The sequence below is a fragment of the Maylandia zebra genome, linkage group LG5 (genome assembly GCF_041146795.1).
Source record: "Maylandia zebra isolate NMK-2024a linkage group LG5, Mzebra_GT3a, whole genome shotgun sequence".
NCBI lineage: Eukaryota > Metazoa > Chordata > Actinopteri > Cichliformes > Cichlidae > Maylandia > Maylandia zebra.
This window is the reverse complement of record NC_135171.1, coordinates 24,301,589-24,327,357: the sequence shown is the minus strand read 5'-3', so window position 1 is coordinate 24,327,357 and position 25,769 is coordinate 24,301,589. Positions and strand designations below refer to the sequence as shown.

Genomic DNA, 25,769 nt, shown 5'->3' with positions numbered 1-25,769 from the left:
GATAAACAATGTAAAATGTGCGTGAAAGTCCTGGAGAAATGAAGTACGTGACCATTGAGTAAAGACTCTTCTTGCCACATTTTAAATCATGTTTCCTATAGAGTAGATACCATGTAGATCCCAGTGGATTACAGAAGTGGATAGGGTCAAAATGGTAATCTACCTTGACAGGCAGGGTCTTCCTGTCTCTGATCACTCTGCCCAGCTCAATCACAGACTGCATCCGAGAGACGGCGCCTTCAATGCGCTTGTCAATCAAATTCTCCCTGTAAAAACAGAAAAAAATATTGAGTGTCATACTTTTCATGTTATCATATGCAGCACCGAGTGAGAGAATCAGTGTTTGGATAACTCAGTCTATTCTGTGACACCGGAGAGAATGAGATTAGGAATGGGAATACCATCAACTGAAACTAGAAGTGACTGAGCTCTGTTCATTTAAGCCACGTGACGTCAGTCTCCACTCATAACAATAACACATCCTCTTAGAATAAATATACATTATTCTGTAAAACTATGTGTAGGAAATTCTTGGGTGGACAGCAGCAATTTTACCGCTAAGAGCAATCCTCATCTTTCGTTAATGGTGATTTATGAAATTAATTGGATTATCTGTTGAGGAAAACACTAGAGAACAGCAGGGTCAGTACTGCATATATAAAAGACAGAGTTCAGAACCATCTATTTAGCTCCACTAATAAGGTACAACAAGACTTCCACCTCTGAATTCAAATTAGAGCTGTTCAGCCACTAATAATCACACATAATAGCAATATTATCCCTAACTATCTGCAGGCACACAGAACTATGCACAATGCTTGTTCATTTACTCGTGACTTGTGTCTTCTCAGTGTGCACGCCACATTGGAGTAAAACAAGAGGAGTGGGTGGCCAGGGACAACCAATCATTTAATGAGGTGATTGACGAGCGGCTGTTCCCACCAGCTGATTGGTAGCTGACCTTTGGGAGGAAGGTGAAGTACTCTCATTTGACAGCAGGAAGGACAAGCAGCTAATAAAGCATCAGCCCTGAGGGCTGCCTAAGTGACAGGGGAGATTATATGAACCATTACACAAACTATTTTCCTTATGCTAAATCAAATGGATATTTAATCACGTCAGAACTTTTTTATAGTTAAAGATGATGCAATTAAGTTTGGGCAATTAGAAATTCCTCCCAGGCATTACAAAACTGATCAGCCGCCAAGCCACAATTTTTACTGGAGTAATTGAAGTGAAAGGAAATGAAAAGAACACATTTTGTGAGCTATATCCATTCTGCAGGGCCGAAAATCAAGAAAGGGTCTGTGCAATTCTGCATGAATATTTCTCAGCCTCTTCTAAAATCTCTACTATAACACTGTCTAAAGACAGAAAAAGAAATTACCCTAAAAACCCCAAACAGGATTAGACTCATTTTCTAGAGAAAACAGCAGTGAACAAAAAATTGAAAAAGTAACTCTCGATATCAAAGAGTCTTAGCCGGCTATTCCATTCAAATAGCAATTTTACGAATGATCAAGAATTGTTTTTCTTCTTTTAAAATGTAATGAGGGGCACATTTTTTAAAAACTAGGGTCACTGTGTTCAATATGTAAACAATCTAAACATTCAAAGATAAATGGATGAAGATGAAGAACAACAGGAATTAAGGGACAGAATGAGAAAAGCCTGGAAATTACAAAGAAAATACTGAAAACTTCTCCAAATCTACTTTGAAGAGTTAAGAGTTCAGTACAATTGTGATAAAGTACAGCCACACACTGTGGCTGACCCTGATTAGACTACATAAGCAGTGGATATCCTCTCAGAAAAGGAGCTAACACAAGTGTGCTTTTTGTTTTTGCTGCTGAGTGCCATGTGCCAAGAAAAGCCAATGAACCCAGTTGAACTTGGTTAGATTAAAATGGCTGAAGAACAGATTCAGATTCTTAGTTTACTTATGCACCTAAATTGCAGAATATACTTGCAGCTGGAGGTGGTTCCCCACATTCTTCAATCCTGTTTTAAAAGTTAAGTCATGCTAACCTGCTAGCCCACAGCACTTCCTCTTTTTATGACACCATGATGAACTGCCACTAGCAATGGTAGACCTTTTCTGCTTTCTGGGAGAGTTGCTGTGAGCTGGAGGGCCACTCTGACCAGAGCATGGTTCATGTGCTGCTATGCCAAACTAACCAAGACTGCACAGCAGAACAAGGACTACTGCTGCCAAGACAGAAGAGTTACTTCTGTCTTCTGTATTACTAAACGGTCAGCTGATTATCTATATGAAAATGTACTTGAATTATCTGTAGATGAGAACCTGATTTAGAGTACCATTTAATATTAATTCAAGAAAGGTTGTTCCTCATTTCAAATCGTTAAACAATATCAGCAACTTGGATTTTTCATCAATTACCCTCTATTTAGCTCTGTCTGGATCTCCAACAACTATTGATAACTGGATCTGGAACTGAAGCTACTAAATGAACAGTCAAAGGAGCTTGCAAGCTCCTTTGACTACGATGACCTGGATGACTGAGAACCTTCATAGACATACTAAATGAACAACTTTTGTCCCGTTCTATGTGATTTCTTTTCTTTTTCTTTCGCCTGGTGTTTTTGTTTTTTCCCTGAACAGCAGTGACAAAAACACCGCAGAGCTGAGCGGAGCTCAATAGAGTCCCCTCGGCTGCGAATTCTGTTTTTGTCGTATCCATGTGATCTACTGTTGACAGTAATGATAATAAACACATTAAGTGGCAAAAAAATTCCTCTCAGATTACTGAAAGGATTTTTCCAACCTGACTTGAGGCAGCATGAGATAGTGGATGCTGCTGTTGTCCTTCTCTTCGACAGAAGCAGGGTCAATGAGGTGACGCAGATTTTGGTACATCATCTCGGTAATGAAGGGTGTGAAAGGAGCCTGAAGGGGTAAAAGGCAAGAAAGCAAGTACAGAGAGAGAAAAAGAGAAAGAGGAAAATTTATTGGATGAGTGACACTGTAGTTAATTTACATTTTTCAGACAAGAAGGTCTAAAAGTCAGAAGCGCAATTTTTATGTAGTTTTTTTTCCCCCTTAACTGTCGCTAAAGATCAAACAGAATTGTGCCACTGTGAGTTTACTTCTTATGTGGTTCTCTTTTATTCCAACCATGGCTAATTAACTTGCATACCACACAGCTGATCTGTATTGATCTGTGTTAGGATTACTGATTCTTAGCAAGCCTCATGCCTCACATGCAAACATCAATGTGTTATAAATAAAAACTCCTACTACTCATGAATTATTCATAGTTAAGTGTGCACACAAACACACCTTTACAATAGCAGCTTTATGCTTTTATTTCTTGCATACACAAAAGCACAACCTCACCACAAGAAATTTTCCTCATGCAATCTCTTCTCTCTCCCTCTCTCTCAGTCTCACACACACTAAAACACAGAAAGCGGATGACTCACCATCAGCCTGCACATGGAGAACAGAACACTGAAGAGGGTTTCCAGCGCCCACAAGCAGTCCTCAGTGCCACTCTCGCCCTATAAAGTTCGCATGCACATCAATAAGTTCTTTCCCCTTGGAACAGTAAAAAGATTTAAAAAATGCCCTCGCTGACATTAGTGCATGTGCCCTGAGTTGAAATGAACCAATTGTTCACAAGCATGGCTAAAAACGCACTTCTATAAAATGTTCACAGGTGAAGGATGTGTTAACGATGCTTTTAACAGTAGTTTAAATAAATAATTAATACTATTCATTTAGTAATTACAAGACTGTATTCTGCACCAAATAAAGAAAATATTCTGCAAAGTATAATAATATCTATTATCTAATATCTATTTTTGTATACAGTAATATTTTGAGTCATCATTTAGAGTTTAGTAAGAGTGATATATCATTTGCTTTCACCCACATCTTCTTTACATAAAAACAAGAACAGATTTAGAGCTGTGATCTCACCTTCAGGCGGCGTCTATTGGTCCTGACGTACCAGTTGGTGAGCATGTCAACAAACTTGACCAAACGAGGCACAACGGTGTACAGGCGGTAAGCTGTGACCAGAAAAAACTGTCAGTCTAATTACACTGGAAAGAGAAACATCATAAATAGTTGCACGCAAGACTTAAGGATATAAGAGTTAGATATAAATCTATTAATGGTGGTGGGGACTCAACCCCTGCTGGTTTAAGGTTAGGATAGGATAAGTCTCCAGAGAATTATGAGTCATTGTCACGTAAAGTGACTGAAACATTTGCATGTGTTAAGAGCGTCTGTCTCACCTTTCATCTCAGCCTTGAAGAACTGTATGAGGGACTGCGTGAATGACTGAATCCATTTGTCCATGATATTGTCGCTCTTCTTTGCTGTGTTTTCATTGTATAGGAAGTGAATATTCTCCTCCTAAGACGGAAATACATACAGCCATATATATAAAATCATTGCTCAAGCACAGATGCAAATTAATGCTATTTGGTTGTCTTACAAGAGCATGAGGTGAAGAATTAGAAAACCTGCCAAAAATATGCTTCGTGCATCAATAAGAAAAGTAGAAGCAGCAGTAGTTTGGGCCGCCACGCTTACAACTCAGTCACAGAATAAAAATAAGATGGGAGTCTCCTTGTGACCAAGGAAAACCTGTGGTTACCCACTGATTATGCTGGGTGTGTTTTTTTTTTTTGTTTTTTTTTTTTGCTGTCAAAAACAAACTGCAAGTAGTTTAGCCCAGAGGTAGAGCATGTCACACCCTCAACCTCTGGGCAGTTCAAGGTCATCACACCAGTATCCTGGTGGGAGACAACCTATCTCCAAACAATCTTGGCTCGACTCAGATTGACTGAAATCACACTCTGACATGCTAGTGAAGGTTTGTAAATAACTTCTATTTAATTTATAAATGCAGACAGACTGCAAACATGTTGCAAACAATCTGAGCCTGCACTAACAAGCGCAAGATGCCTGCAACATGTCTCTTTGCCATAATATTCCTATAAAAAGAAAGGTTATATCTGAATTAAGCAGTTAATGTAAATTTCTGTGCATACAACTGGCCAATTCCTCAACAACAGATTGCACACAATTGCAACAGCAGACCAATAGATGACTGACTCCTTTTTATTGCTGTTTCATCATCGTTCTATTGCTGTCTTGGCGTGCCAAAGTCACTTTGAAGATGCCAACTGACTGCAAGTGGTCGCAAACCTGGCCTCCTTTTTTAAGTCACCACTTTAAAGGCAAAAAGAACCAAAGCTCATAATATGCGCAGTGCGAACTTTTTGGTCATGCCACAATCTCCAACCATTCCACCTCTTGTATAACAGCAGCATCATGGACCACATTTTTTTTAAACAGGTATAAATTGCGTATGAGCACAATCCTTAAATAGAGCTCATAGATGTGGTTAGTTTTATGGGTGATTTGCAGAAGTTGTGCTGTTTTCTAAACTGTGGCACAGTCAGTTGAATAAAATAGTGGTATATCAATTTGAACATGCTGATGTGTACCATCTACAGGGAAGGAAAGCAGTTGCTGCTGTAGTTTAGATACCCGTGCCATCTCCATGCACAGTGTTATAACAGCAGTTGGCACTGACAAATCAGAAAGATATTAAGAGGCAACTGCTTCTCTGGACAAGTATTATACAGACTCTTGTTTCTGACTGTAAAGTGCCTAAAACAGCCTGATATTAAAATGGTTCAAGAACTAAGATCTGCTCTTTACAATTTCTAAGGTATTTTAAGCGTTTTGGCATTTTTAAACAGACTTGACAGCAGATAGATTGCAGGGAAATGCAGTGAGAGGATGCAATTGCTCTTAATCAAATATGTTGGTGTTCATGGGCTCTAAAGTTTGAAGACACACAGGTGCTGCACTATTTCATCTTTTTGAATCTGAACTTTTAATCAACTCATCCCATTAACAATAGCTTAATAGCACCTGACTTAAAAATTCACAGAACCCACTGTTGATGTCAGTCTAGCTTGAAGTTGCACCTTCATTCATGTTTTTTTTCTGGCATTATTGGGTTCTGGTTTTAAACTTGGATTTAAACTGTACTCCATGACTCTCCCTAAGGACTGCAAATCTAAAAGTCATCACGAACAAGTGGAGAACTGGCAAATCGCATAATTCTCCTGTCTTTTTTATATTTAAACTTGGTTATTTCTTAAAGGCAGTTGCAGGTAATTACTATTTTCTTAGGAGCACTATGCCACATAAAGCTACTCTCAGTAAGTATCCCATTATTAGGTAAGTCAAGATACTGAGCAAATACAAATGAATAATAATAATGTTTTTTTTATATAAATATGCACAGCAGAATCTAGCTTCCAAGTTTTTCAAATTAGGCTGAAATACCCAGCCATCCATTAAACACTAATATAATATAACACTGCACAGAGACATGCCATCTTCAGAAGTTTTCTGATGACTCTGCGGTGGTTGGATGCATCAGCAGGGATGATGAGACAGAGTACCGGGCTGTGGTCGACTCCTTTGTCACGTGGTGTGAGCAGAATCATCTGCAGCTCAATGTGGCAAAGACCAAGGAACTGATCGTGGACTTCAGGAAGACCAGGAAACACTTGACCCCTGTTTCAATCCAGGGGGTCAGTGTTGACATTGTGGAGGACTATAAATACCTTGGAGTACACATTGACAATAAACTGGACTGGGCTAAAAACACCACAGCACTTTACAGGAAGGGCCAGAGTCGTCTCTATTTTTTGAGGCGACTGAGGTCCTTCAACATCTGCCAGAAAATGCTGAGGATTTTCTATGAGTCTGTTGTGGCCAGTGCGATCCTCTATGCTGTTGCATGCTGGGGGAGCAGGCTGAGGGTCGCAGATGCCAACAGACTTAATAAACTAATCCGTAAGGCCAGCAATGTTGTGGGGATGGAGCTGGACTCCCTCAAGGTGGTGTCGGAGAGGCGGATGCTGTCCAAGATAAAGACAATGTTGGATAACACCTCCCACCCACTCCATGACATGTTGGTCAGTCACAGGAGCTCGTTCAGTGAGAGACTGAGATTACCGAAAAGCACCACTGAACGACACAGGAAATCATTCCTGCCTGTGGCCATCTCCCTGTACAACGCATCCACTTAACACACTGTTTGCTGCTACAACTACACATGTTTCTTTTCCAATTATTTATTTATGAGTGACTTATGTATGTATGTATATATATGTATATATTGTACTATTCTTAGTTAGCGTATTGTCTGTCTTGTCTTAATGTTGGTTTAAAATGGAGCACTGTAACAAAAAATAATTTCCCCCAGGGATCAATAAAGTATTCTGATTCTGATTCTGATAATACAAGTTATTACTGCAGACTTTGGATTAACAACAACAAGTTTTTTTTTGTGCCAGCAACAACCAAATAATAATTCATTGGCGGATATTTGTAGGAAACTTACGTATTATGAGAAAGTGCTGTGGTTTGTGAAGCAGAAAAAGCTAGAGGAACACTGCAGGAATTGTAAAGATAATGAGTCTGACTTTTGTTCATTGCAAATGTACCTTCTGTAACCTTTGAACATTCTGCACCAGGAAGCGATAGGCATTATACCACGGCAGGAAGACATCCTTTAGCACATCTCGCACACCCTCCTCTTTGAAACGCAGGTTCTCTGCTCTCACTACAGGAGAGTTGATGAGGTACAGTCTGCAGAGAGGGACAGTGGAAGTGAAGGAGGTGGTGAGTGCAGATCAAATATTAGCGACTGACAATAGAGAAAACAGAGAGTATACAGGTACTGAATAAGGATAACCCCAACCAACCCCTGCTGATGGCTTGACTCCTTCACAACCATCTCGAAGGTTTACAGAGAAGGCAAATATCCAGTGACAGTTCTCTGGATGAAAGTGCCTCATTAATGCCACTCGTTACTACCAAAGTATGAAAAGAGTTTCACTTTTGAAAATCTATCTTTCTCAGTTCCATTTTAAATACACAGTGACTTTCATTTACATTCAGTCTTTCTAATGGTTGTTATTACACTACACAGCTGAGGGTCATGACTTTATGACTTACATAGAACATAATGCATGAAATTAATTTTCACATCAACAATATATGCATGATGTGACAGTTTTTATTTTAGTGTATTAGTTCATGTACATCTTGGCAAAGATGCCAAAGCTGATTTATGGAAACCAGTGAGCTATCTACAAGCTGAACCAAAGCTATGGTTTAATAAGTTTGATTTATGTTCATTTCTGTCTTACGCCACTTTGGAAGATCAATATTTGTGGATTAGAGTGTGTTCTTAAAACCTAACACAAGCGATTTTCTTTTAAAATTCTGTTAAGCACATTAAACACACACCAGCAGCCAATCAGTGTATGGAGGTATGAGCAAAAGTCTCTAAGCAGCCCCATCAGCTCCCAGCTGCACTGACAAAAGAGTCTGAGTTTTGTCCAAAACACAGTTAAAAATGAAAAAAAAAAAACTCTCTATAAATGCTAGGAAAACATTATCGGATACTTTCTGAAAAGTACTAAAATAAAGTTATGTGACAGTGTGCATTTTCTCAATATAAAGTTGCACATGTCCATCCTGAAATGCTTCAAGGACATTTTGTCCCAAAACCTGTTTTTACCAGCAGCAACCATCACAGTGCAAATTAATTTCTTGCCTCCATTAAAGCCACAGTTGACAAATAACGCATATTAGTGTAATATTCTCTGGCAGGCATCAGCACACTGATGGACATTTTTTTGGGGGGGGTTCTGTAAGCAAGCTGAATGATGATGAAACTTCACGCAACAAGCAATGAGTAATTTTAATAGCAGCAACACTGAGATTCATTTGGAAGAGAAAAAAAAAATACAGAATAGGCAGAATCTCCGACTGCTAAAATATGTAGGAGACGTAGTTGTCACTACTCAAAAGTACTAAAAAAAAAGTCCTTATAGTCTGTACATCAGTCTGCCTTTTGAAGCTCACTACACCATAATGGTTATACTGTAAGCACTGATTAAAGCCAGAAAAGTGAAAAATGAAGGTCTCAAATAGAATCCAATTGTTGCCTTTTTCCTCTTCATTTTAGCAGCTCTCTCCCCATCAGTGTATATGTGAGCATATGGTGCAGCTGCATAGTGGTTTATTCATTAGGCCATATGGCCATAGTGCTCTTCCTGCTCGGGGCAAAGGAGAAAGAATGTATAAAGAGGGGCATTTGTATGCATGTAATGTGCATGAGTGTGTCTGTAATGTATGTAGGAGTGGGCCCATTTGTATTTAAGCAGACAGCAATTCAAACTTTTTAAAACAAAAACACAAGTGAAGGTAGCCCACACCCTGCCACCGGCGCACACAAGCACTCACGCTTCACAAACACACACTCGCTCACAGAGCTGACCTGAGGGCATCAGCTCCATAGCTCTGCACTATCAGTCCAGGATCTGGGTAGTTCTTCTTGCGCTTGCTCATCTTCTGTCCATCGCTGTGGGATTGAGACAAGCAAAGTTATTAAAGCACGCATGCATTAAAGTGTATGTTGGAAACCATGCACTTAATATTCAAATTAGTCAAGTCCTTCCAGGTCAGTAGGCCGGCGAACATAGAGCTGCACTTAGACCCCAAGGCTGCAGAGAAGCAGCGGGTCTGAAGCCTAAATGCTGCATACACACATCACGCTGATTAAGAGTAAAAGGGGAGAAGAAAAACAAAGATGGGATAAATAGGGGGAAGAAAACTAAAATAAAAATGGTGGTAATGAGGTGAAGTAAATAGTGGATTTAGTGGGGGGAAAGCACAAAACACAATATGTGTTGGGAAATAGAAAATTTCTGCACAAAACGTGCAGGAAAAATAGCCCGGAATATTTGCTTTGTCAGCAAATCCTCTTAAAGAATGAAAACAAATATGAGCCTGCTACTGAATTTTATTCTGTTCCAAAGACCTCAGTTCTCCTCTGTGTACATGAAATATCCGTTGATTACTGGGAAAATGAATAGTGAGGTTTATTTGAGTCAGTCCCAGTTTTGCGATCCTGAAGCCATGATTACTCCTCAGTGCACAATTCTTCAGCTCAAAATCGCCCCAAGTGCGCAAACGAGTTTGCCATTAAGTCTCGAAAACTACACATTAGTGATGAGTTTGTGAAAATTAACATTTTAAGAAGAAATGAATAACTGGTATATAACAAATGGTATTTCAAAGTTATCAAATATCAGGAGACCCAAATACTTATGCAAAAAAGGTGTTATTCTTTAATTAAAATACATTTTACGAGCTCATTTAAAGGAGATGCACTATGTTTACTTTCATTAATTAGTAACAGCATATTTAGGGCAGATAATGAAGAAAATAAAAACGGGTCACCGTTTTGAGTAAGTAAACTGATGTTTTGTTAAGCAGACAGACTTACCTGGCAAGCACCAGTCCATTAACAATGACATTTTTGAAGGGTGGCTTCCCAAACAGGGCTGTGGAGAGCACCAACAGTGTGTAGAACCTACAGTGGGGTACAAAGACAAGTAGGTCAGGGAGACAATAACACAAAATTAATTTGTTCTCTTGGGTTGGACAGAGATTTTGAAAATTACACTCTTAATAATATAATTTCATACAGTTAAAAATAAATGTACATCATATTTCAGCAACACACTCATCCGAACTGTATTTCCATCTGCCAATGATCTAAATTAAATTACTCAGGGAGCTCTCTATGTGTCAACTTCTTATGTGTCACTCATCAGTTCACTCATTCATCTTCAGTTTACCATCCTCTGGTCTGGTCAATGCCTTCAGCAATGAAGTCTGCTGGGAAACTGTCCTCAAACTCCTTCCTGTTTTCAAAGGGGTAGTGAACCTGAGCGTAAGGCATACTCCCACTCTCGAACCAGCAGTCAAACACTTCTGTGATCCTCCGCAGCACGCCCTTACCACGCCGTGAGGGGATTGTCAGATCGTCGATGCTGTGCAGATAAAGCAGAAAAAAAAAATTAACCAGCAGAAAATAAGAAGAAGCAATTACAGCTGGACTTCTGTTTCATTTTGAGTTTGGTTAGCATCACAAGGCACTTCTTAAACAGATGTGCATTACATGGAATAAGGTTTTGAGGCATTTGGGCTGCAGACCAGAACAAGGATTTTATAGGCTTTCACTGTTGAGAATGAGGTTTAAGAGGAGAACAATGGTAATATAAAGCTGGCTCTTACTGGATTAAGCTTTTTTATTACAGCTTTGGGTAAAAAAGGGTATAGAGTTTTCTTTTCTTTTTTTACTGGTTTACTGATCTGGTCAGATTCAGCCAATAAATAAAATTGGTTATTTTTTGATAAATTAAGCTAACCTGACACAAACAGATGCACCTGAATATTGTCTTAATTATCAAGTGTCAGATAGCAAGAAAGGCCCCAAAACCCGTTAAACATTTATTTATAAGAGCAAGAACAAAAAAACATTAACCCAGGACGTCCAAAGAAAAGTGGATTAAGCAGTTACATAAAAGTGCTTTTCTATTCTTAAGAAGCCTCTTTTTCAATTTACTGAAGGAAGGATGTGAAAAATAAGTGAAGTTAACATTTTCTGAGCAGTACATCAGCTCTTATTTTTGCAGGTTGTTATGCAATGCAGGCAAAAGTATAATCTTCAGTATTTGATCACGCCACATGAGCATCTTTTCATAGTTTTTGGTTTGTTTGTTTTTTAAATAAAGAAAATGATTTCTTTAAAAGGTACATGTTAAGGACTGGTTAGATCAGAATTAACTGTTGATGAACTATGTCACATCCATGGTGTAAGTCATCATCTACAGTTGGGTAGATGAGTCTGAGGCAAAATATTAACCTTGATTTCTATCATGAAGGGCTGGGGTGAAACTGAAGGGACATTTTGGCATCATCTGGCTCCACTCATTCCAAAAAGGTTAGATGAATATAAAAATAACATGCCAATCATATGCTATGGCCTTTGAAGTGACTGGATCTCAACCAGGTGCACACTAATGGGAAATTTTGGACCAACATGTTAAGCTAACAAATTCAGCAACCACCATCAAAATACCAGATGAGTAAAAACATCTTTTTGAGAAACTGTGTTAATTCATCTATTAGCGTTCAAGAGATTTGGAGAATCAATGCCAGGGTGCACTGAAGCTGTTTTAGTATGCCTCTAGGGCTAGTTTTTAATGATGCACCCACACTGAGTTGTACCATGGATCCAGGTTTTTGGGTCTTGAAAGATGAAGTGTATTAAAAGTCAGGTTATCTAAAGGTGTGCGCCTAAGGTTCTACTAGATTTTAAGTTTTTAGAAACATTGCAGACTTTTCAGACATTAAAAGACAACATCCAATTGACTGCTAAATGGCTAATCAGATATTCTTTAATTAGAGTCTCTAATCTTGAAAGCTGCTAAAATCATTCAGATTACTGTTACAAACGTCATGCCCTGCATAGAAAAACAAACATGGAAGCTTGGTGAAAGCAAGCCCTTTCTCGCTCATCAATTAAAGATGGCCAGCCCTGTGGAAGCGATTAAAGGCAATTAGTAGATGAAGGGCGGAAGAGAAAGGTGATCTATGCACAACAACACCCGTCTGGTTCAGGAAGACAGGTCACATTCGGGGAATCTGATGCAGAATTGAAAAATAAACTTGCACAATGACACACACGACCTCACAAAAAGGTATCACCGTGCGTCGATTCCTGTACAGTCTAAGGGTGTGACTCACTATTACAGTAGTAACACTGAGTACGTGTTCAACTGGATAGCTGCTCATTTGTGACTTACTTTTCCCGATGCAAATCAGTCACTTTGATTCCAGTCAGCTCTTCTAGTTCGGCCATGGATCCAATGCAAACCACCTAATGAGTATCCACACACACAGAGCATATCTTCAGTAAGCAAAAAACCCCACATTCATTAAATTTTTTATAAATATTAGAAAGTTAATCAATTATATAACCAACTGATCAACAGAAGAACATCTCACTTACCAACTAAACATAATTTGATGCTTCTCTGTTTTGAGAATGTACCAACTTTCTTTTTTTCTAGCATGAAAAATTATTACTTTTGTTTTTTTGGTCTGACAAAGAATTCATCTAAATAAATTCAAATATTTCACACTGTCTGAAACCACACTTTAGGCCCTATACACCAGCCCACTGAAATAACAAAAAAGTGAATTTATATAAAGCAGCAGATGTAAGCATTAGATTAAGTGGATAGATGCAATTTTCTTGATGATAATAGAGCAAACAACCCAATCACTTTTTATTTACTGTGCTCCTTCTGTTCAAATTGACTATTATTATTTGGCATACTCCTTTATTTGTTTTCTTACAAATTTTAATTAAAGAAAAAAAACACTGCAGTTGTATTAAGTACAGCTATTGGCAAGCGTCACATTATGTTAGAGAAATACATATTTTTGTTGATTGCAGTATACAATACAGTGCATTTTGTTTAAATCACAGCTGACACAGTTAAACAACTTTAAGTAACAATTTGAGAGCTTTGGTTTTTAAAAATGTAACAAGTGCCTGTTCTCAATCCTCTCTGATAGCAAATTTTACATGTTTGTACTGTTGCACGGAACTTAAAACTAGGCCTACACAGCTCCTGAGTAACTTTACCTTCGAAAGTATGGTAAAGTGTGTTATCTGGTCTCCCCAGAGAGCTAACCTGTAGGCTCCGCTCTAGTTTTACTGGAGCACCAGGTAACATGGCCCAGATACACCACCGTCAAATGCAGAAGACAGAATGATAAAAAAAAAACATACCCAAAAAGCCAGGAACACAGAGCATCAGAACAAAAGAAAACAGCAATGATGAGACTGAAATTGTACTGAAACGTATAACGCTCGCTCACGGCTTCAGATTTGGGTGTGTCATTTGTTGCAGTGGGTGAGTGAGGGAGGCACCAGGGAGTGCGAGTGTTCTGGAAACAGTCAGAGCTATTTCCAGCAAGCAGGTCGCTGGCTGTCCCTCTTTGAGCCAGGGGACTAACACTTCATTTTTCAAATGCTCAAACAACCCAATTCTGACATCTCTATTTGGTTCAGTCTACTTCACATAGTCAGCTGGGTTTGGCAAGGAGCGTCCATAACAAAATGGACACTTACAGTCTGGCTCGCTTCTTCACTGTCTGCTTCTTTTAACTCATTCATTTATTATCCTCCCCTTTTTTCACCTCTCATTTTTCATTTCTATTCTGACCCCTCTTTCTTGCTGTGTTTTTCAGTAGCTTCTTTACCACCACCCTCTCTCCCAAAAACAGAAGCCATTTGTCTTGAAAGAGCTTTGAAGTTACCTCAACTGGCATGAAAAGAAACCAAAGACATTTTAGTTCATGATTATTTGCTGTTTACATTAATGAATTATTCATGTGTTGAGTTTATGGAGGCACTCTACAATGTGCTTAAGGGTAGCTAACTGCAACACGGAGTCGTGCTACACTCTCTGGCTTGACACCATGGTCACCTCGCTCTGCCATGCCAAAAAGTCTCTGCTACACAAGCCTCCACATACACAAATATTTTAATATGCTAAATCATTACAGAGAAACATTTTCACAGAAGCAATTTCTGAGAAGAACTGATTTCTGTAATATTGCAGCCCCAGTCTTTTCTATGATAAATAAAGTGACAGTTTAACTTTTCAATTATTGCCTCTGTTGCTTAGCCCAGATTGAACTCTGAGCGCCACCTCTTTAGAAAAGAAGAACTATCTTGGTATTTGGTAAGGACACAAAATGTGTGATAAAGTATAAAGACTTATCATCAGCATTAAGTACTCTATTAAAGAGTAAGAAGTGCATGTATGTGTTTTCCTGACCTCCTCAAAGTCATCGCTGACCCAGATGGGGATTGGTGTGCCCCAGTAACGGTTCCTTGAAATTGCCCAGTCGCGTGCATCTCTCAGCCAGTTGCCGAAACGCTTCTCACGCACAAACTCTGGAACCCTGCAGAGACACATTAAGATACGTTTTATAATTAAAGAGAAATACATAAAACAAACAAGGACCGTTAGGCCTCCATGGCCAACAACGGGGGTTTTTGCTCGAGATGACAGACTGCCATCATATCCTTGTTTAACCAAAACTAAAGTCTCACTTTCCCACTTTGCGACATACGTTAAGACATTTTTGATGTGCAAATCATAGATTTTAAGTGATATGTTTTCACAGAAAACATCCAAATAATGAATAAACATAATATTTTGAATACTTTTAGGATGAAAAAGAAATACACATTTGTGGCTCTGAATGATATATACACAACTCCCTCTGTAGACTCTGTAAAAAAAACGTCAGAGTATAAAAAGGGAATGTCTAGTGGCTGTAACTGCTACTTGAGTAGGCTCAGAGTATTAAAAAACAAACAAAACAAAACAACTCATTTTTAATAAAAAAAATGTATTGTGACATTTATACTATAACATTTTTACACTTAATAGACATCGCAAGAAACTTAAGACATTATACATGTTGTCTTTGTATAACAGGTTTTCTGACAACTATATTAAAATGTGCAAATGAGGCAATGCGTCATTAAACACACTAATTAGCATATTAAAAAGGAAAAATGCAGTGAAATTGACGCCTAAATTAGTTCTTTTGATTTAATTTTGGGAAGCAATTCTTCACTCTTGCTGTTATCATTCTGTCGACCCCGACACTCGTTACCCTCTCCACCCTGCTTGTGCTCTCTTTTTCACATCTCTTGTACCTTGTCCGTTGCTTTGAATGGTTGACCCTACGTATTTAAACTCATCCACCTTCACTACCTCTGCTCTTGGTATCATCACCTATCGATTTGTCTCCCTCGCATTCACATATTCTGTCTTGCTTCTACCATTCACCCCTCTTCTCTCTGGAGTATACCTCCACCTCTTCTGGCTCTCTTCCACCTGCTCCATACTCTCACTACAGATCACAATGTCATCTGCAAACATTATAACCTACTGAGACTTCTGCCTGACCTCATCTGTCAACCTGTCCATCACCACAGCAAACAAGACTGGACTCAGTGCCTTATGCAGTCCCATCCCTACCATGAACCCATCTGTCACTCCTCCTGCATATCTGACCACTGCCTCGCTGTCCTCATGTCCTTCAGCAACCTAACATACTTTTGAGGTCAGATACATGAGGTCAGACCTTGATGTTAGACGAGAAGGCCTGGCTTGCAGTCTGTGCTCTAATTCATCCCAAAGGTGCTCTATCATGTTGAGGTTGAGGACTCTGTGCAGGGCACCAAATTCATTCATCCATTTCTTTATGGACCTTGCTTTGTGAACTGGTGCTCAATCATGTTGGAACAGGAAGGGGCCATCCTCACACTGTTCCCACAAACATAGGAGCATGAAATTGTCCAAAAATTCTCACCATGCTGAAGCATTAGAAGTTATCACTCCAACACGTCTTAATTGCTCTAGGGTCCAGTAGCGGCATGCTTTACACCACGGCATCTGACAGTTTGCACTGCATTTGATGATGTAAGGCTTGGATACTGCTACTCAGCCATGGAAAGCCATTCCATGAAGCTCTCTGTGCACTGTTTTTGTGCAGATCTGAAGGCCACATGGAGTTTGAAGGTCTGTAGTGATTGACTCTGCAGAAGGTTGGGCATTATGCACCTCAGCATCCACTGACCCCTTTCTGTGATTTTACGTGGCCTAGCACTCCATGGCTGAGTTATTGTTGTTGACTATGGAATATTTTGAAGCGTGGAAATTTCACAACTGGACTTGTTGCACAGGTGGGATCCTATTATGGCAGCATGCTGTAATTCACCGCCTTAAGAGCAACAAAGCATACTGCATGCATAGGTTCTTGATTTTAACACCTGCAGCCACAGAAATGATTGGAACACCTGAATTCAACAATTTGGATGGCTGAGTGAATACTTTTGATAATCTAATGTATATTAATATGAAGTGAACACAAAAGCTGTGAAGGACATTTTAACCTAAAATTATTAAGTCATCCTACATTTTGATAAAAATTCAACAGTTACTGAGCTCTGAGTTGATGAGCTTCCCAGCAACTAGAACCAGCAAAACTGATAAAAGTGTTTTCTACCACTTTGATGGTGTAGCCTGTCAAAGTGATGATCATATGTATACAGAGCCTCCTGACACACTGCAGTCAAAGACAAATCCGTTTTGTAACTAACTGTATGGCCTCCAGCAGGGAAGGAAATTTTAAGAGATGTGTAAATTAAATTTTAGACTTGTGAATATCCTCTAAGGTCTATTATATGGAAACTGTATACATTACTCTTCAAGACACAAACTTACCCATACCCTGTATATTACTGTGCAACACAGTCTCTCACAAGAAAATATTATTCCTTGCTGGCATCTTTACTACTCCTTTTTTTCAGCCCAGGATATAAATTTAAAACTGCCCCTTTATGAAGCTCAACTGCAAAGGTTAACATCCCCTCCGAGGCATCTTTCTCTTTTCTACCCCTTTTCTGCTCTTTCATTTTTATTTTGCCACTATCTCCAAATCTCTCCCTCTTTCGCTAATTTTTTTCTGTCCCCGTTTCTCGCCGCAGCAGTCTGTGTTGCTTAGGAGAACAGTGCAAGGGGCTATGGGGGGTGGGGATATATTGGCCTCAGGATCCACACGCTAAGCAAAGAGTTCATCAATTCCCATTTGTAGGAGGCATTTCTATTTAGGCTCCTAATATATCAATTTAATGATTTTTTTTCCCTTTTGCTGCTGCTGCTGCTCACCACCGCCCTCCATCCCTTATTCATGCTAAATGTAGAATTTAAAGTGTCCCATCTTGTGCTCGAGACACACAGAAGACTTATTAGAAAAAAGGGTGGGTGGGTGGGTGGGGGGGTTAAATAAGACAGAGGGACAAGGCTCAACTAATCAGTTCAAAGCTATGTAAAAGCATACTGATAACTGGTGGTTTGACTCGTTTACAAAAATGCAAAATAGTGCAAAGTTCTATTAAAATGATCGAGTGAGCTATTCAGGGTGTTCCCTGGCTATCACTCAGCTTTAGCTAGGATACGCTTTATTGGACCTCTGATCCTCATTAGATAACTAGCTAAGAAAATGCATGGATCAACAAACAGGAATATTAAACTGGAAGGCCGCAGTCACACAGGCCTAGAGACAGGTTGGTAGTCCCCCACACTCTCCAGACTTTAGTCTTTGAGCTGTTTTGAAATTTGACAAAAGTGTGATACAAACCAGAGCACGTTGGCCTAAATAAAAGTTGTTCAATGCACCAGCAGCAAATACATTTGTAGTTACTTTGAAATCGGTAAAGTCGTCGTATTCCATGCAAACTATGGGCAACTGTGGCAACCAGCAATTAAGCAAAGCAATCGCAAGGTTTTTAGTGTAGCACACTAGACTTCTTTGCAATCAATTTTTTCAATAAAGACAAATACTAAGAATTAAGTGTGCCAGTGAGCACATGAATGAATGAACTCAAAGAATACCTGAAAAAATGAAAGACAAAAAAAACACAGACAAGAAAGAAAGAAAAAAAATGAACTAGAAATATAATACTTGATTCTTAATGTATTTAACCCAAGTCTTTTCAGGCTAAGCTGATTACCTATTACGAAATAATGTGCTAAACCTTGAACCTCAAAAGAAATCAGCCACCCTTTGAGCATTCAAAAATTTAGTCGTTCATTTATTCTGACAGACGGGCATCTGGAGAATTCAAACCGAGCTCTCTGAAAAGACACTTAGCCTTTGTCTGAGCTGCACCATTTGAGATAAAATGAACAAATCACTTGGAGAATACATTAACTAGCACTTTAGAACTTTGCTTTCTCAAGTTTTTTTAAGCCTCTCATCAGCTAATATGAACTTTATATAGATGTATTGAACTCTACAAGGACTTTACTTTCATTAGGAAGCTGATGAGCTGGCAACCCTGACTGACAGGCAGACGGCCTTTATGGGACAAGAACTCAAGTCTGAAAATGGAGTCTAATAATAAAAAAATAAGAAGGTTATTTATATTTTTAATATGTATTTATACATAAAAATACATTTAAAATATCAACCTAATAAGAAATCTGCATAAGAATGCAGTCACACTAACACAGCCAAGTTAAAGTTAGTGTCAATGTTGCATGTCGTTCAAACACCTTTTAACTTTTTACTCCAGAGCTAAAACAATTTGACAGAAAATGAAAATTTTGATAAAGAGCTTGTTTAAGTTGCTTTTTGGGACAATGTTTGCAAAAAAAACAACAACAAAAAAACCAAAAAAAAAAAAAAAAAAAAAATGGAGGCTTGGCTTACAAATTCTTCACTATTTTCTGAGGACATAACTGAGTAACATAACAACATGCAAATAATAAACAATTTTTTTGTTTTAAATCACTTGCTTCAGCACTTACGATTATCTCAGTTGTGCTCATCTATAATAAATGCTAGTTTTGTTGGGGTTCTCATTTTAAACATGCTCAGTACATATTTGAAACGGTTTAAACACGTGTTGATCAAGACATATGATAAAGTTGGAGGCTGCAGTTTGTAGTGTGGTGAATAGTTTTACACTATAATCACAGGTGTTTCTATTAGAATCTTGGCCATAACTTATAAATCGTTAGAGTAGTCAAAGCAAGGATTATTCTACTTTACATAACCTTTAGCTAGATGTTCCTAAAAAACCTGCAACACTAGTACCTCTTAGATAAGGACCGTAGCCTTTAAAGTAGTGTGTGCGTTTGTCTCAGCTTCTCTGTATGTGTGTGTCTGGGCGTCTTCACCTTCCTAGCGGCTAGTCATTCATCTCAGTTTGACAGTCCCATTACTGGAGGCAGCTACTGTGGCTCAGAAAAGAGCATTGGGAGCACCAGGGGTAATACCACTTAGCAAAGCCATCATGCTGATGCCTACGTTTTCTCCATGTTCTGCCACTGCAATTAGCATCATGCTAATGTTTTACAGAAACCACCAGTCCCTGTTGACTCATGTTAAAAATTCCTTGAGAAAGAGTTTAACGCCATGTCAGATATAGAAAAATACCACAATCAAAACAACTTCTATTTAAAATCTAATTCTTTGCCATTCAAAACTACTATACCCAGTGATAGCTGCTCTGCAGAGACAGTCCAATAACTTGATTTAGTAGTGCAGAGGAGGGCTGTAATTGTTTTGGGACTCTATCTGCTGTCTGGCATGGTTTTTAAGAACACTTGTTTGGCAAGATGCTCGCAGCTGCCACTTCACTGCCTCCAAGCCAGTTATAATTTTTTCAGAAAAAAAGTTACCAATAGCATTTTCCATTGTTGTCCAGTAGATTCTCCACCATGTGCTCCACTCGGACAAACCAGCTGGGGACGGCTTTGTAGATGAGTGGTGTGTCAGATCTGAAAAAACAACAGCAGATTTTAAAAAAAGAAAGAAAAAAAAAGGATCAAAGAGGCATACCACATAAACTTTAACCTTGTGTGGTGTTCATTTTTGTACTTGTGCGAGCGCTTGACAGTGACAGTGTTTGGACAAAAAAAAGAACAACGTAACAAATAACATATGTATGTATGCATTATTGTAGAGTCTACCTTACAATGTAAAGCGCCTTGAGGCGACTGTTGTTGTGTTTTGGTGCTGTATAAATTAAATAAATCGCATAATTTTCCTTTTGGTAAATACTGAAAATGAAAGACCAAAACACCGCACAAAGGTTAAAACGAAAACTTTACTTATACTCGAAAGTGTATTTTTATTTTGAAGTTGAGACATAAAGCTGTTTCAGGGTCTTAAATCAAACAAAAGGATCCTGTACAATACAGATAATATATTGATCTCATTTATATTTACTGTCAAGCCATAAAATGTAAAAACAATTTATCAATCTTTTTAAAATTATTATTATTATTACTTAAAAATATACATTTAAAAAATCTTCTGTAAAATACAGGTTTACTTGGTATTTCGTTATCCATTTTCTTTACAATAATCTGCTGTATTTATTATTGGATTTCTCTGGGTGACCTGATAGCTCAAAGGTTATGGCACATACCACATGGATCTCATCCTCTAGCTCAGAAAACCACCAAAGCACAAGTTTTACCTTTTAGGCAGCGAATAGTTCATCCAATAGTTACTTTGATCTCTACAAACTTGTGTCTTCTAAAGACTTAGAGAAAATATCTCTTCATATTTGCAAAGGTTAATTAATCTTGCTCAGGTCGCAGGGCAGCTGCTCAAAGTCAGAAAGTCACAAAGGCTAGGTTCACACTGCAGGTCTTAATGCTCAATTCCGATTTTTTGATCAAATCTGATTTTTTTTTGTCTGCTCGTTCACACTACAAATAAAATGCGACAGCAAACTCTCTGTAGTGTGAACGCTCAAAGCGGCCCGCATGCGCAAAAGAAGATGTCACACACAACGCGCTCTGTTTAGACCCAGAGCAAACAATATTGTTTGACTGATGGCCTTAATATAAAGACTTTGGACTTTACGTTTCCCAATTTTTGCTTTAAGTTATTTTGTTATTTACATAATAATGTAGATAACCTAATAATGATCCTTATTGCTGTTTTAGAGGAGCTGTGCTTCAAAGTTGCAGATTTCTGTCAGAATCTGCAGATTATACAGTACAAATAAAATGTTCACGTTTCTCCAACGTTGTCTTCCCAACAGTTTCACTGACATCTACACTGGATGGCCAGGAAGCGTTTGCGATGTCTTATCGGGCGCTTCTCCGGCACTGATAATTGGCGTCTGTCTCGTGTCAGTGACGTAAAAGACGGATTTAATGCGACATGACCGTTCAAACAGCAGTCGCTTTCTAAAACATCGGATATGTATCGGATTCAGTACCACATATGAAAGTGACCCAGATCAGATTTGAAAATATCGGATTTGTGCCGTTCACACTGTCACACCATGATCGGATATGGGTCGCATAGGGTTAAAAAAAAAAATCGGATTTGATGCGCTTTCGCCTGCAGTGTGAACGTAGCCTTAGTCAATTCAAAAAAACAAAAACCCACAGACAGCTGTGTGTTTCTACATGTGCCTGATGGTTTGTACGTGATGTTGGACTTGCACAGAGCACAACAAAGCCAATGTTACAGTGAATACACTCAAGCCTCTGTATGAACACCCCTTTCCTGCATACTAAACATTTAACTTCAAACATTCTACAACAAAATAAGGCCAGTGGCACTCAAAGAGAAAATATTTCATTGAGTCAGGCTTAACATCTGTGACAAAAATCTCCTGTGTCCAGAAGTTTGAGTTTTTCTTCAACTGGTGCTTTAAAATCCCCGTGGTGAAAGGCAAAAATTTAAGCTGTTAATTTGAGTGACACAGAAAAGGATGCTGGAGGTAACATTAGCTTTTCAGTTTGAATTCTGTACATGTCTGATTTACTCCATTCATACAATCCCAACAGAGCACTTAGATCATCAAACCACAGGCTCCTAGCACAACCTAGGACTCGAATGAAGTCGAGAGGCGACCGGGCCTTTGCATCCGTGGCACCCAGACTCTGGAATAACCTCCCCGTTCATATTCGCACTGCCGAGTCTATCCAGTCTTTTAAATTACGTCTTAAAACTTATTTTTTTAATTTGGCTTTTGATTCTGTCTAGTTGGCTGTTTTAGCTTGTTGCGTTGTTACCTATTGTTTGTTGTCCTCTTTTATTGTTTGTTTTAACTGTCTCATGTTTTATTGACTGTGAAGCACTATGGTCAACACTGTTGTTTTAATATGTGCTACATAAATAAATTTTGATTTGATTTGATGTCTCACCTCCAGCAGAAGGGGTAATTATGTTTGTAGGAGCTGGCATTGACGAGGCGACCGTTCTCCTTCAGCCACTTGATGATATTTTTGTCAGCATCCTGTAACAGAACCACCAAACATGAGACATTGTTTAGAGAATGCTTTATAGCACAGAATAGGGCTGAAGAGCCACATGTCAATGTCATATAGGGTCAAAGATTTCAGCTGGCTAGGCATGGACAGATGTGCGCATTTACACTTTAAACTACAGCCAACTGTCATGTCACAGCATACTGAAAGAGTCTGGAGTAGTACATCTGTACATCACAGCTGCAAGGTGAGAAGTTAAAAAATCCATGGAGATCTGCCAGTGCTCTTCAGCTCATTTCAAAGTTAACTTTTATAAAATCACTGTAAGGTTTGCTCTTTGCACCCATGCACAAAAATTAATTAATCAATTAATGAATAAGCATCTAACAGTAATCACACTTCAGATCATGCAATAATTGTATCTAGTTGAATGAAAACTGCAGTGAACGTTTTGTGTTTTTAAGTACACTATTTGTGTCATATCGTCTTTTTAAAAAAACCTGCAGTACTGTTTTTTTCCACAATAAATAAATAAATATTACATAAATACAATATCTCAGCACTGTTAAACATTTAATAGTAAAAAATAAGTGGCACAATGTCATTTTATGCACTGTATAAATTGACAGAATTAAATCGAGTCCTTATTATCCTTATCCTTATTCTTGTATATAGCATTCGTATTCTATTTTTATCTTATTGTATATTTTTATTCTATTTTATTCTACTGTATATAGTATATTATTTTATTCTATTCTGTACAGCTGTGTACTGTATTTATTCTTATTGTATTCTAATTTTTGCGTCATAACTTTTGCACTGTCCACTTCCTGCTGTGACAAAACAAATTTCCCACGTGTGGGACTAATAAAGGTTATCTTATCTTATCTTATTACAGACCACAGAGAGTATAAAAGACAGACATAGCTTCTGGGCAAGACAATATATGTCACCGTGGAAAAGCCTTAAACGTGCATTGTATCAATCTATGACCACCAGATGGAGGTTGCAGCAAAACTTCTCGTCCTATACAAGTCTACGAGAAAACAGCTGTCTATCCTGGCCTCTGTAAACACTTTCCTCTTGACCTTAAGGGCTCAGTCACTCATTTTGGATTATAGTGAATAAAAAAATTAAGTCAATTTTGTAAATCTTGGTCATATCTGGCAGCAAACTGGAGGATTATCTGTGTTATGAAGCTGTGCATTCATTGGCTAATGAGAGCCACTCACTGGCTAATGGAGATCTACTGAGCATGCAGTTTCACAGTCTCTTCCCCTCCTCTTCACATCTACTGTTTGCTACCAAGAAGATGACTGCAGCTTCGAAGCTGGACTTCACAAACCGACAGGTGACAGTTGCGTCCATTTTTTATACTGTCAAGGTCACCATACAGTGGACAATAGTGAAATAATTTAAAGTTTAGTTCTATCAATTAAGGCTGCAGTAATTCATCGAGTAACTTGAATAATTTCATTATAGAAAGTCATCGGTGCAAATTTCTTTGCTTCGAAAGATCTGTTTAATCCACACCTCCATAGCACTCAGTTGTCACCATGTGAGCAGTTTAATGTGGAGCCAGAGTCCGTCTACACAAAAAGGATGAAGAGCAAAGAGGCGGAGCCTTTATTCAGGCAGGCACTGGTGTATTTTTAAAATGGAAACCTGTGAATAGTTCATTTTGAACAACTGTTATTTCTCATTAATAAGCCAAAAATACGTTTTTCTCCAATTACTCTAAAAATTGAAGAAATAATCGATTGAATACTCTATTACTGAAATAACTGATATCTGCAGCGCTACATTATATTATGCTCCATAGTATTATATCAATAATAACTGTCTCTACCTAACATATTTCACATATCCTAATAGCATGTTATTATGGGATGTTTACTGAGCAACTTTCAGTTTTTACATTTTATTTCTTAGAAGATTTTCAGTACACTTCAGGGCTACCATACCTTTAATACTTGGTGAATAGACCTTGATCAGGGGAATTCTCTGGAAACTTCAATATGAGTATGACTTTTCTTGCAGAAAATCCAAGGTAATTTTGCAACCAAGGCCAGTCTACCCATACAACTATGAAAAATGGAGCTCAGTGTTTATGGCAAACAGTCTAATATGGGGTCTTATCATCCCATATTTTATGTCCCTCTAGCCAAGTGCAATTCACAGGATGCTCATAGATACGACTTTTCAGCAAGTGCTTGGCAGGTGGCCGTGACCTCTTTGCAGAGAGTTCCCATGCCAGCCTCCCACCCCTCTTTCACCCAGGGATAAATTTTGTTGTGTCCTGACCCATGCTCATTAAAGCATGAAGATACACCTGTGATGTGCACAGGAAAATTGGCACTGAGAGAATGAAATAATTTCACCACCTGGCCAATTCAACATAAATAAGACTTAAGCAGTATGTTATAAAATTACTCACATGCATGTGATTTCTTTGTAATTAATCTGCATCTGATTTAAGGTTCCAAAACGCTCATTTATTTTCTGTTTGTGCATCTTACTTACCCCAGCTACACAACCAAACCCAGTTTGCACAGATGAAAAATAATATAGGGTGAAAGTTTAGATTTGCATAAAAGTTAGTCCCGTTGTGACACCCACAGTATTTACAGTTTATTTACAGGATAATGAAGAATAGAAAATAGCAAAAAAAATCCAAATTCAGTGGGCTTGACTTGGTCAGATGCTGCATTTTATCACCTTTATAGAGAGATTGCTATAAATGATGAAGGAGGACTGTGAGAACATTATTTCTAAAGAAACACCACATGAGCCAAATCTATTTCTGCATCGTTTGAATTTGTAGTAAATCATAGTAAAAATCTGGGTTTTCTTAAGTGCAAGATAACGGTCCTAACCCGACCCTGCCCTGACACCTCCAAACAAACAGACCAAATTTTATGCTCTGAATAATAAAAATCATGTGAAACCTATCCACTAAAAGAAGAAAAGCAAATTATGCATTAAAAAAAAGACTCAGTCTTCCT

General features: G+C 38.4%; 1 protein-coding gene across 1 annotated transcript in view; it reads right to left on the bottom strand.

Moving 5' to 3' along the window:
* Nucleotides 1–25,769, bottom strand: part of iars1 (isoleucyl-tRNA synthetase 1) — a 62,758-nt gene that overhangs the window by 14,074 nt on the left and 22,915 nt on the right. The window contains exons 12-24 of the mRNA XM_004548552.3: nt 22,702–22,793; nt 20,209–20,307; nt 14,779–14,905; nt 12,730–12,803; nt 10,717–10,911; nt 10,362–10,448; nt 9,351–9,434; nt 7,507–7,651; nt 4,264–4,384; nt 3,944–4,035; nt 3,445–3,522; nt 2,787–2,908; nt 164–266 (exon numbers count right to left, since the gene is read on the bottom strand). Of these exons, the coding sequence (XP_004548609.1) occupies nt 164–266; nt 2,787–2,908; nt 3,445–3,522; nt 3,944–4,035; nt 4,264–4,384; nt 7,507–7,651; nt 9,351–9,434; nt 10,362–10,448; nt 10,717–10,911; nt 12,730–12,803; nt 14,779–14,905; nt 20,209–20,307; nt 22,702–22,793 (1,419 nt within the window). The remainder of the gene's footprint in view (nt 1–163; nt 267–2,786; nt 2,909–3,444; nt 3,523–3,943; nt 4,036–4,263; nt 4,385–7,506; nt 7,652–9,350; nt 9,435–10,361; nt 10,449–10,716; nt 10,912–12,729; nt 12,804–14,778; nt 14,906–20,208; nt 20,308–22,701; nt 22,794–25,769) is intronic.